At 36.0% G+C, this 13,638-nt stretch overlaps 1 protein-coding gene across 1 annotated transcript in view; it reads left to right on the plus strand.

Moving 5' to 3' along the window:
- The window catches only part of Vps52 (vacuolar protein sorting 52), a 143,389-nt gene that overhangs the window by 104,525 nt on the left and 25,226 nt on the right, over positions 1 to 13,638 (plus strand). Inside the window, exon 11 of the mRNA XM_089102821.1 lies at positions 7,160 to 7,310. Within this exon, the coding sequence (XP_088958947.1) occupies positions 7,160 to 7,310 (151 nt within the window). The remainder of the gene's footprint in view (positions 1 to 7,159; positions 7,311 to 13,638) is intronic.

The following is a 13,638-nucleotide window of genomic DNA, read 5'->3' on the forward strand; positions in this document are numbered from 1 at the left end:
TTTATAGAGGGGGGGGGCTTCTTTCAATAATGTATATTATGCATTGACACTTTTTACACTGTCGAATTGGAATCCAATCGACCTGTCTGACTAATTGGACTGGCTAAAATACTACTATGACTAAACTGCAAATACCCATTCATTACTGATCTTTTCTGAGTATCTAGGGTACTCATTAAGAGCTTCGTGTCGTTTTTTTTATACTACTGCCCCCAGCACATCTTCCCGCTCGGATTTTAGGAACATCTTTTGTGATTATGTGACTTATACATGCAATAAAGGGTGCTATGGGAACAATTCCTGCTTAATCATACAGAAAATTACATGCTACATTAGGAACACTTGTTACGTTTTCGCCCCATACAAAATAATAAAGGTATTACTGCATAATAAAGGTATTATAGTAAAACAGTAGGAGGTATTTGGGGAAACCACCTATCGAATATAACTAATGAAGTAATACTTGTTATTTTGTTAGTAGGTGTCTTAAGGGAGAAGGACTATGTTGGTTATTCCTCTATTCCTCCTATTTTTGTCTGCGCCTAATTCCGTATTTGATTCTTTTAGACTTGAAATCCTTTTTTTATTTAAAATTTAATTTTAATAATGAATTTTTAATCACTTTTCACTTGCTTCAATCTTTTTCTTTTTTTGTCTAATTTGTAAATACGTTGCATAGACTGTTAATATTATTTTCATTAAAGGCCGAAGCTGTTCACAAAATGACATCTACTATGAAATAAGAATGGGAAAAGTAATGAAATACTGGTAAAACAAACATCAAAAACTATTTACCACTTAGAAATATCAAAACATAATACTTGGTATATATCAAACCTAGACGGTAGAAATTTTCTCCACATTTGTTGTACATTTTCTTTACGATATAATGTATCATTTTTAATTGCCTTCCTCTGGGTATCAATTTAATGCCTTTATAATTATAAGACTCATTTTTGTAACCTATCGTACACAAGATTTAATTCAAGCTTTTCATCATCGTTAGATAGTTCATTAGGTGATCAGAAATTAGGTGATCAGATGTTCATTAGGTGATCAGAAACTTATCCTTGTCAAAATTATATTCATAATCTTGATTATCTTATATATAGCTTTTGTAACTACCATATTTCAAAAACTCACTTACCGCGCTATCTACACCTGGAGCCTTATTATTTTTCAATTCTCTATTACCATTCCCAATTTTTAATTGCAAAATGAATGTTTCTTCATTTGAAAAATAAGATCTTATTTTTTCAAATAAGATCATTGTCAAAATGTTATCATGATTAGCCGAGTGGTTGGCAAGTGTGTGTGAAGAGTGTGTGAAAGCACAGGATGGCTGGCCCCCAACCCTCCGTTGCACTTCCTGGCTGAAGGGCCTTGAAACGGAGATCAGTTTCTTTTTTAAGGAAAAGGTTTTTTTTTTTAAGAAAAGTAACAAAAAACCTGAAGTTTGTAAACTTTTATGGGTAAACATCACCCTTTATAAAACGCTACATACGCACTCACTAACAGCCATCCTTAAGCTAAGCCATCAGTGCTTATCTTTATTTTTTTCTGTTTCTCTATGAACTTTTTATATATTTTTTTTTCTGATCATCCATATTACGCAATTTTTTTTCTTTATCATTTTTACAGTTTTATTATGGGTAGCGCATTCTTGCCCATTCCTTCATAACACTTTCTGTATGACAAATTGAGGCCATGTTGCCGTCTTTAAATGGAAATTGTCTGGACAGACTACTTCCTCATGATTTCTTAACATGCGAATACAGTATCTTACTATTACGCCCCCTGGATTCCTAGAGCTGCTAATAATCAATACGGTATACTAGTTAGCCAGTTTCCGTTTACTTCATGTTTCACATGAATTTTATTTCAATTACCTTGAAAACCCTTGTCTTGCCTGAGAAGTGTATCCTATTGTTCTTCCCTCGTCCCCTCTCCGACCAATAGCGGCAATTGAGCTCTTATTTTAAGAAGTGACCCACCCTAGTCGTCGCCTTTTTATATAATAGAAATCAGATAATCCGGCTGGATTGGAACCAAGGCTGAGTACTTTTCTAGTCTCGTAGATTATATTGTTTACTCTATCTGGGCTAAGTTTCATTTAGTTTTAATCTCCTCCATTGAGTCTGCGATGGTGGAAAATTCCACCTAAGGAAGATTGTGTCGAGGAAGATTGTGTCTAAGAAGGTTTCTCTGGTGGAAAATGTAACTCAGGAAGATTGTAGCACGGAATACTGCAACCATGAAACATTGCACCCACAAAAATTTTATTGATAGGAAACAATCAAGATTGATACTCGATTTAATTATAGGGCTTTAAATATCTGCATAGCTACTGTCAGACCCTCAAGGTATACATATTCCTAATCTTGGTTTAATTCTGTTCTAAATGAGGTGTAAGCTATCCAACATTCTATTGTGTACATTTATGAACCTTGTGGGAAATGACCGTGATTTTATGAGAGTGAGCGTCAGGAACCTTATCCTGAATGATCTTGATTCGAAAGATGCATAACATTTTTATAGATGGATGGATTTTTGAGTGCTTCAAGGCATAGGGACTCTCAAGCTGTATAGATTATTGATCAGATCCAATCATCTTGGGGTGTTCCAAAGTATTTCATCGGTGCAATATTCCACGAATTCGATTTTGCGTCAGGATCATTCTCTAAAAAGCATGGTTTGGACAACCAATAGCATGTTTTTACAGAAGGGGCTAGGAGAGGGGTGTTCAGGTCATAGGGCCCCAGTGGAGGCCCCGAACCTGCATAGACTATTCATTTTGTGACATAATTGTGATTTCAATAAGTTGTAAATAGCTAGCGTTCTATTGAAAGCTTCTACGAAGCCTGTGTAAGTTTGGGGGAGGGTGATAGGGGATGCAGACTTCCCCGAGTGCTATCTTTTGTGGTTGCAATTATCCCAGGTACTACTTTCTGGTTTCTATGTTCGTGATTCCAATCTTCTGGTGTTGCAACCTTCATGGCCCAACCTACCGTATGTTTAATCTGTCTAGAACCAGTTTTTAAAACCTCAAGTTTCAAATTTTCTTAGTATTATGCTATAATTTAAGTATTGTAAGAGCATTTTCTTGAAATAATAAAATAATAGACAGTTTTTCAGAAGCTAATCTTGCCAACTCCTTGTTAGAACATGAGTATTCTTCGCATTCTTATTCAATGTTTCTCATTTGGGACTTAGCGTATGAAGTTTTAGAGGTTTTGCGAGTTCAGGATGCTAGTATTGGTTTGAAAATTAATGTTAAGAAGACCAAGTCGCTGAGGCTAGAAATAAGTGAAAATAAAAGGTGACGTTGGGTAACGGAAAAGATTGATAAGGTGGGCAACTTCACTTACCTTGGTAGTATTATCGGTAAAGATAGTGGGAGCAGTGAAGAAGTTAAAAGTAGAATAGCCAAGGCTCAGGGTGTTTTTTCACAGTTATAAAAAGTCTGGAAGAATAGGAAGAAGGTCTGCAAACCAAGGCTAGAATATTAGCAGCTACAGTGATGACGGTAGTCAAATATGGCTCTGGAGCATGGACGGTCCAAAAAGCGGATGAAGATTTGCTAGATGTTTTCCAGAGAAATTACTTAAGGATTGTTCTGGGTACCCGGCTGACTGACCGTATTTCAAACAATAGGGTATACGAAAAATGTGGTTCAATACCGCTTTCTAGGTCTATAATGAAAGAAAGGTTGAGGTGGTTAGGGCATGTTTTGCGTATGAAGGATGACAGATTGCCGAAGATTGTTCTTTTCGGCCAACCATCTAGGTCTAACCGGAAAGCAGGTCGTCCCCATCTGGGGTTGGAGGAAGTTATAAAGAAAGATTTACAGGAAATGGGAACTTCGTGGGCGGGTGTAAAAAGGGAGGCTTTGAATAGATTGGGGTGGAGGAGGAGCGTGCATAGCTGTGTTGGCCTCAGGTGGCTTGGTGCTGCGATGAGTTGTTAGTAGTAGTAGTAGTAGTAGTATCTCTATGGCTCTGCAGAAGGCCCCTTTTTTCAATGGAGATATAATTTATTCACAAAAAAAAAAAAAAAAAAAAAAGCATGAAGCCCAGCAACCTGGGCTTGTATTGCAACTCGAAAAAAAAAACTTATATCCTCTTACATCAGTGCGTTCGGGTTCCCATTTCACAAACAAAAAAAAACATATTAAACATATAGAACTACTTGAGAAAAAAAATTAGAATTCATAAACCTGCAGGCAATGGTGCCTCAACTTTTCACAGAAGCCAGACCTTTCAGCAATATCCCTAATAGAAGATGGTGTCTGAGATCACAGCACCGGAAGAATATGACGAGCAGAGAGAGCAGACCTCGCAAACACTCTAATCGGCCTTCTATACATACCAACCTGTCTCGTTAAATGCCCCTGGACATCAGCAGCTGTCTCAAACATATGACGAAGACAAATTGGAGCAATATTAGTTATAATATCATACATTAGTTGAAGCTTATAAAATAAGCACAACCCTGAAAATGGTAAAATACGGATTCGCGGATAAATATTTCTAACTGAGGCAAGTCTATTGATTCCATAAAAATCCCGCACAGTTGAACTCTGGAGAACACGCAAAGGTTTCAGGTGAACATAAAATGTTCTAGACCAAAGAGAACAACAGCATAATAAATAAGGGTGGATTTATGAGGACTATAAAAAACGCAAACATTCTGCGGAAGCTGATGCTTTAGCTTCTTTATCCTACCTATATTCCTTGCTACTTTCGACGATATACACTGTACATGCTCTGAAAAACTAGGCTTTACATCAAATATTACGCCTAGGTGTTTCACTGACTTCTGACGTCCTATTGTAGAGTCTCCTACTCTAATCTCTTGCACCCAGGAGTAATATGAAGGTGATCTGCCCCAGACAATGAACCCCGATTTGCTGTGATTTACTTTCAGCTTGTTTCGCCTTAGCCATTTCTCCCCTTTTTCCATATCATTACTCAGTGTCCCTAAAAGCTGAGCTTTGGAGCGCTCCGCAACTGAAAAATTCGTATCATCAGCAAACAGGACAAGAGATTTCCTAGGTTTACACGTTTCGTCTCCATTTCCATCATTTGTTGTTAAATCACAGATTGCTTGATGGATGTCATTAATATATATTGAGAAGAAAAGAGGGCCAAGAGGGGACCCCTGGGGAACACCGCAACTAACATGGTAATTACTTGATTTCACATCATTCAGTTGCACATGCATAGATTGGTGACTCAAATATGATGAAATAATTTTAAGAGCATTTCCTCTAATACCACAGTTGTCCAACTTTTTAGAAGAGTCACATGATCCAATGTATCGAATGCCTTCAAAATGTCTTGGAATATAGTCGCCACTTTCAACTTCCCATCCAAAGCACCATTAATCATAGATGTCAAATACTGAACCACATGCTCCGTAGAGTATCCTTTTCTGAAACCAAATTGGTTTGCATAAAAGAAATCCTTCCTCTCCAGGAACTCAGCCATTCGTTTATATAATATTTTTTCGAAAATTCGAGACAGAACAGGGAGGAGCGAAATAGGTCTATAATTGCTGAAATCTTCAGCAATTGGTCACCAAGTTTATGCAATAGCACTACTCTGGCATGTTTCCAAATTGATCGGGAAATCACCTTCTTTAAGACAACTATTCATTAAATCAATGTATTCAACTATTCATTAATTCATTAAATTCATTAAATCAAAACACGGCAATATCACAGGTAAAACATACTTCACTACTTTCAGAGACAGCACATCCGCTTCAGCCGCTCTATTTCGCATTTCACTCACAATTTCTGTCACCTCCTGCTGGCTAGTTTTCCGAAGAAAAAGACTAGTATCACTAGGTTCAGGCAAGTACTGCTCAAAAGAACCATCTCCTGGCCGGTTTCCAACATGCAATTTAGCTTTTTCCCCAATTTGAGAAAAGTGCTGAGCCATTTCATCGGCAATTTGACTAGAACCGTGATTTCCACTCATTTCTGGTAATATCACTTTCTTTTCACCAATAGCTGATCTAATAGTCTCCCACAGCCTAGATGGGTTTCCATGGTTTTTGAAATTCATTTTTAAAATATCCATGTTTCGCTTTCCGTAATAACTTATTCGGAGCAATATTGTATTTCCTGTAGATTTCAATATCACAATCACTCAAAACACTTATCATATACAGTTGATGTCTTTTATTTACAGAATTCACAAGGCCTTTCGACATCCATGGTTTCCATAGAATACCATTCTTCTTTTTAGCATGAGCTACCTTCATACAAGTTTTATCAAGAAGTGAAACCATTCTCCTATACCACTGGTCCATTTTCTCAGCATAAGAATAACGCTCATCTAGGGAGGTCCAGTCGACCTTTTCCAATTCAGATTCAAATTTCGGCAATGACTTCTGGTCAATATACGTTTTAGCGTTTTGGCATCCACGAGATTATGTCGAAGTTCCCTGTAGTTGGGATGAAACCATGACGGCACAGTGATCAGACACATCATTTACAAGTACACGTGGGGTATTGATCTTAAAATTCCGCTTCATATTCACAAAAATATTATCAATAAGCGTCGCACTAGTTACAGTTATCCTCGTGCAAATATTAATAGATGGAACAAACTATGACTCAACATACTATAACAAAAAAGACTTTTTTTTTTTTACTGTAACAAAAAAGACTACATCATCCTTATTTAAATCAACATTAAAGTCCCCCATAACCACACATGGATAAATTGAAACTGGCAGATTTTCCAATTGCTCCTCCAACAATTCCAAAAAACGGAAGAGGTGAGAGGATGGGGCCTATATAAAATAGCTAAATACTATAGTGGTAAATACTAGACCACTATAGGCTAGTTGAGAAAGAATGAGCTAAAAGGGAACCATGTAAAACTAGGAAGACAAAAAAGAAAAGGGAAACAAAATATACGATTCAGGGGATGCTTAAGACTCTCAATTGATTAAGCATGGTTAAGAAGGCGGAGAAATATTGCTCCAATTAAACACAGCAGCTACCTGAACGTCATCCCACCAAAAAATTTACTCTTTTTCTTTTGTTTTTTTTTTTACTTTACCTTTTATTTTTTTACTCTTTCCTGTGATGTTTGTAGGGTTAGTCGATTGTGTGCCTTTGTCCCTGTCTTATAATCCTTTTCAGCTTTCCTCAAGAGATATTGCAGACACTTGTAGGAACCCTCTCTGGTGAGATACAAAATTTGATGCTTCGCTTGGCGTCTGTTTTTAGCCAGAGACGAGACCATTTGATTTTCCTCATTAACAACTATGACATCATACTGCAAATACGCCTAGTAAGTATTCTATCTTAATTATTTTACATTGTCGATAGACTGTAGAATATGGTTATTGCTTGGGAGACAAAAGTGGGGACTCCCCTTCCCCCCACACCTTAGAAAAATCCTGAAAAGTGACTACCTAAATTTACACCACTTCCATCTAGATGTCTGCCTACATGTCCCCCTGTTCCTTAAAAATACATCTTATTAATGTCAGGTCGGCTTTCCCTTCCTGCCTTAGTGTCTGGATCAATCTCCCTTCCCTTGGTGAATTTTCTAATTTTATGAAATTCTATCCATTTCTTGTAAAAATATTAGTTTTAAGGAAGAACAAATTTTGACTTGTTTCGGATGAGCTTCGTTTAGCTTCAGTTTCAGTTTTACTAGGTTATATGAAAAATAATACAAATTTAGAATTTCAATCAAAAATAAAGTGCTTCCTACCCAAATCCTAGAAGTATACCTGTCGTTTTCAAATGAAACTCAGAGAGGAAAGAAACTGACAAAATGAAAAATAAAATCAAAAAGGGTGAAAAAACGAGGATTTTGTCAGCCAGTGGTGAGCCATGAAGAAGAAGAAATAAGCAAATATTTCGACAAGGATCTCCGCCAAGTCGTCCTCAGTGCTAAACAAAAAAGAAGAAAAAGAAAGAAGAAAGAAAAAACGAAAATCTAACCTTTCAAAGTTTACCTTACAAAGACAGAACAGACACTGAATAAAAACCAGACAGGAATCAATGAAAAAGAATTTACCAAGTGGATTGAGCAAAAATCATTTGCCTTGCAATAGTTTTAGATGGTCTACAGTTTTGGTTTTCATAGATGTGCAAATAGGTTCTTTTAAGTTATACCGGGTGAAAATATTGATTGAGTCCTTCAAAATTAAACTGTCCTAAATTGGGCTTAATGAAATATCTCCAGTATCTCTATTTATTGCCAAATTTTGGTTCATGTATTTTTTTAATCTCAATTACCTCTTTAAAAGTTTGTGGTATGCCATTTACAGTTGATATTAAGGTTGCCTCGTCAAAAAGAACCAGATGGGTCGGATTTACAAAAATACGCAAAGCCAATGCTGAATCAAAGTTGTCATTGTTATTTTTTAATCTCAGGGACTTATCTATTGAAATTTTGTGCTCATGCAAACGTTCACCTAGTTGTTGATGGGTCCTACCAATGTAAAATTTCCCACAAGAACATGGGATTCTGTAGACACCACTACCCAGTACAGGGTCAGTTTTATCCTTTCCTGAGTTGAAAAAGTGTTCAAGTTTTTGTTCGGTTTTGAAAGAAACAGAGAGATTATGTTTTTTAAAAATTTTGTTTTTTTAAAAAATGGTTACCCAATCAAACTTATTGAAAATATCATAGATAGACGATTAAAAAAGATAAGAGAACAAAATAGGGAGCTTGTCCCCCTTGATTCAGTTACCCCGGCAATTGAGAAAAAAACATTCATCGCTTTACCATACATCCCAAAACTTGGCAATAAACTTGGAAAACTTAAAAAAAAAACATAATCTCTGTTTCTTTCAAAACCGAACAAAAAGTTGAACACTTTTTCAACTCAGGAAAGGATAAAACTGACCCTGTACTGGGTAGTGGTTCCTACAGAATCATGTATTCTTGTGGGAAATTTCACATTGGTAGGACTCATCAACAACTAGTTGAACGTTTGCATGAGCACAAAATTTCAATAGATGAGTCCCTGAGATTAAAAAATAAAAATGACAACTTTGATTCGGCACTGGCTTCATATATTTTCGTAAATCCGACCCATCTAGTTCTTTTTGACGAGGCAACCTTAATATCAACTGTAAATGGCCTACCACAAACTTTAAAGAGATAATTGAGATTAAAAAAATACATGAACCAAAATTTACTAATAAATAGAGATACTAGAGATATTTCATTAAGCCCAATTTATGACAGTTTAATTTTGAATGACTCAATCAATATTTTCACCTGGTATAGCTTAAAAGAACCTATTTGCATATCTAATGAAAACCAAAACTTTAGACCAGCTAAAACTTTTGCAAGGCAAAAGATTCTTTCTCAATCATCTTGGTAAATTCTTTTTCATTGATTCCTGTCTGGTTTTTATTCAGTGTCTGTTCTGTCTTTGTAAGGTAAACTTCAGAAGGTTAGATTTTCGTTTTTTTTCTTTCTTTTTCTTCTTTTTTGTTTAGCACTGAGGACGACTTGTCGGAGGTCCTTGTCGACATATTTACATATTTCTTCTTCTTCATGGTTCGCCACTGGCTGACAAAATCCTCGTTTTTCACCCTTTTTGATTTTATTTTTCATTTTATCAGTTTCTTTCCTCTCTGAGTTTCATTTGTCATGCATAGCCAGTGCGGTCTAAGAATGTACTGTCGTTTTCAGTAGTCCCAAAGGCCATGTTGTGGCAAGTTGAGCATCGTGTGTTTGTTGGGAGGAGTATATTCAAAATGGTGATTCTATAGTTACTACCCACATCAAAGATAGCTAAGATTATTTGGTTAACTATAGAAGTTTGTGTATCAAACCTCAAAACAACAGGTTCTGCACTGAAAATAAAATACTTTAGTCTTTTGCTGTAACAGAGAAGGACAGTTTGGCACATGCGAAACTTGAATCTGAAAATTCGGTACGTCCAGTTTTACTTGTCAAACCTATTAAATCTTCTGCCCTCTGATACATGCGTGCGAACGTACGTACCGAACTTATTAAAGTTTGGTGCGTGCGAGAACCTCCATTGAGTAATTTTTACAGCGATCATCACTGTTTTGCAATTCTTACTATTGCCTTTACCTTACTAATATTATCTATACTTACTATTATGCAAGGTTTGTGTTTGCAGTTCTTTCTGTTTTTGCTACTCTTACTATTACCCTTACCTTACTACTAATACCTATCCTTACCATTATACAAGCCTTGTGTTTATTGTTCTTTCTGTTTTCGCAACCCTTACTATTAACCTTACCTTACTGCTATTATCTATAGTTACTATTATACAAGCCTTATGTTTATAGTTCTTTGCGTTTTTGCAGCTCTTACTATTGCCCTTGCCTTACTACTATTATCTATACTTACTATTAATTAAAAAAAACTTTTTCAATAAAATAAAATTTAAAAAAAGTAAAGAACTCCATTAAACCAAAAGGAACAAAAATAGAATAAAATAATCTACCAAGAATACAACTACCACAAATCAGTATCAATAAATAAATGAAACCCAAAACAAACAGAAACTAAAATAAATAAGAGTCAAACTCAAAACGAGTAGAAATTAATATGAGTAGGGTTCTAAACCCCAAGCTTTCTAAAAGCCAGAATATAATTTGTACTTTTGGGGAAATTGGGGAAATGGTGGGCGTGAGAGGGGGGTTAGTTGCCCTCCAATTACTTTCAACTATTAAAAAGGGCACTAGCCATTTCAATATCCAATCGAATGAGCCCTTTTTGAAGTTTCTATGACGACGCTTTCTATAAAAACCTTATATGCCCACAGGGCATAACTTACAACCCTTGTCCTGATGGCTGTGGGGGTTGTCATCGTCAAAGACCTAATTTCCAAAACTTTCAACTACGTTGAACAAAAGGCTATCTAAAAATATTGATTGGATGTGTTTTGGGAAAAGGTGGGCATGAGGGGGAGGGATTCCCCCAATCACTTTCGACAATTAATAAGGGCACTAGCCCTTTGAATTCCAATCAAATAAACCCTTTTTCAAGTTTCTACGACAAAGCTTTCAATAAAAACCTTATATGGCCCAAGGGTATAACTTATAACCCTTGCCCTGAAGACTGTGGGGGGAATATCCTGCTCAAAGACATAATTTCCAGAACTTTCAACTGTGTTGAAGAAAATAGCTATCTCGAAATTTTGATTCGATGTGTTTGGGGAAATGGTGGATTTGGATGGGGCGTTAGTTGATTTCCAATCACTTTCGACTATTAAAAAGGTAACTAGCCATTTCAATTTCTAATTGAATGAGCCCTTTTTGAAGTTTCTACGACGACGCTTTCTATGGAAACCTTATATGCCCCCAGGGCACAACATCGCTTTCTATAAGAAACCTTATATGTCCCCAGGGCATAACTTAGAACCCTTGCCCTGAGGGCTCTGGGGGGGGGTGTCATCCTCAAAGACCTAATTTCCAGAACTTTCAACTACGTTAAACAAAATGGATATCTCAAAATTTTGATCGGATGTGTTTGGGGAAAAGGTGGGCGTAAGAGGGGGGTTAGTTGCCCTCGAATCGCTTTCGACTTTTAAAAAGGGCACTTGCCCTTTGAATTTCCGATCGAATGAGCCCTTTTTCAAGTTTTTACGACAAAGCTTTCAATAAAAACCTTATATTCCCCCAGGCCATGACTTACAATTAAAGCCCTGAGGGCTCTGGGGGGAGTGTCATCCTCAAAAACCTAATTTCCAGAACTTTCAACTACTTTGAACGAAATGGCTATCAGAAAATTTTGATTGGATGTGTTTGGGGAAATGGTGGGCGTGAGAGGCGGGTTAGTTACCCTCCAATCATTTTCGACAATAAAAAGGGCACTGGCCTTCTCAATTCCCAATTGAATGAGCCCCTTTTGAATTTTCTACAACATCGCTATCTATAAAAACCTTATATGCCCCCAGGGCATAACTTACAACCTTTGCCCTGGGGGGTTTTTCATCTTCAAATACATAATTTCCAGAATTTTTAACTACGTTTAGCAAAATGACTATCTCTAAACTTCGATTGAACGGGCTTAGGGAAATGGTGGGTTGAGAGGGGGGTTAGTTTCTCTCCATTCACTTTGACTATTAAAAAGGGCACAAGCCCTTTGACTTTCCAATCAAATGAGCCCTTTTGAAGTTTCTACGACAAAGCTTTCTATAAAAACCTTATATGCCCCCAATGCATACCTTATAACCCTTTCCCTGAGGGCTTTGGGGGGAGTGTCTTCCTCAAAAACATAATTTCTATCTGGAAATCAACTACTTTGAACAAAATGGCTATATCAAAAATTTGGTTGAATGTGTTTGAGGAAATGCTGGGCGTGGAAGGGGTGTTAGTTGCCTTCCAATCACTTTCGACTATTAAAAAGGGCACTAACAATTCCAATTTCCAGTCGAATGAGCCCTTTTCGAAGTTTCTAAGACAACTCCTTCGATACAAAATGCCTGGTCTAAAAGAAAAAAAAATACATTGCGCCAACATCGTTCTTTACTTAGACAGCACTATTGCGCTACCTATGAATATGCAAGCCTTGTGTTTGTAGTTCTTTCTGTTTTCGCAACCCTTACTGTTAACCTTACCTTATTAGTATTACCTATAGTTACTATTATACAAACCTTGTGTTTATAGTTCTCTGTGTTTTTGCAGCTCTTACTATTGACCTTACCCTACTACTATTATCTATACTTATTATTAATTAAGAAAACTTTTTCCACAAAATCAGTTTTTCAAATAAAAGTAAAGAACAGCATTAAGCCAAAAATGAGTAAAAATTAAATCAAATAATCTACCAAGCGTGAAACTACCCCAAATCAGCATCGATAAATAAATGAAAACCAAAACGAACAGAAATTAAAATAAATAACAGAGTCAAACTCAAAACGAGTAGAAATTAACATGAGTAGGGCTCAAAACCCCTATGCCTTCCCAAGGCCACAACGTAATTTGCACTTTACTGAAAAAATATGAATGTTTTACTTTTATAACTTTAATAAATCAAATAATATTAACATTTTGATTACTAAATATCAGCATATGTATATTAAAATGTCAATGTACATTCATTTGTATTTTTTCCAGTAAAGTGCAAATCATGTTCTGGCCTTGGGAAGGCATAGGGGTTTTGAGCCCTACTCATGGTAATTTCTGCTCGTTTTGAGTTTGACTCTTTTATTTATTGTAATTTCTGTTCGTTTTGGGTTTCATTTATTTATCAATGCTGATTTGTGGTAGTTTCACGCTTGGTAGATTATTTGATTTAATTTTTACTCATTTTTGGCTTAATGCTGTTCTTTACTTTTCTTTGAAAAAATAATTTTGTGGAAAAAGTTTTTTTAATTGATTTCTGTTCGTTTCATATTGAGATAGTTTTTTCAGGGAAAAAGAAAATAATCCTTTAAATCTTTTCATTTTTTTAACAACATTAACCCTTTTAAAAATCTGAACACAACTAGTAGTGTTTAATTAGTTTCATACCTCATCTAGTTGACCTGAAATAGAAAACTTGATACCATTCGCAAAAAATCTGTTTACTTTCTTTGATAGCTTATATACACTTACTCTATTTTGATTTGGTTAAATTTTAAGAGCAGAAGTAGCCCCGAAAGTTTGAGCATATACCCTCAGTCATTCTT

This window comes from Artemia sp. Qi Xiang Cuo, chromosome 16 (assembly GCF_049724085.1).
Source record: "Artemia sp. Qi Xiang Cuo chromosome 16, ASM4972408v1, whole genome shotgun sequence".
In the NCBI taxonomy this organism is placed as follows: domain Eukaryota; kingdom Metazoa; phylum Arthropoda; class Branchiopoda; order Anostraca; family Artemiidae; genus Artemia; species Artemia sp. Qi Xiang Cuo.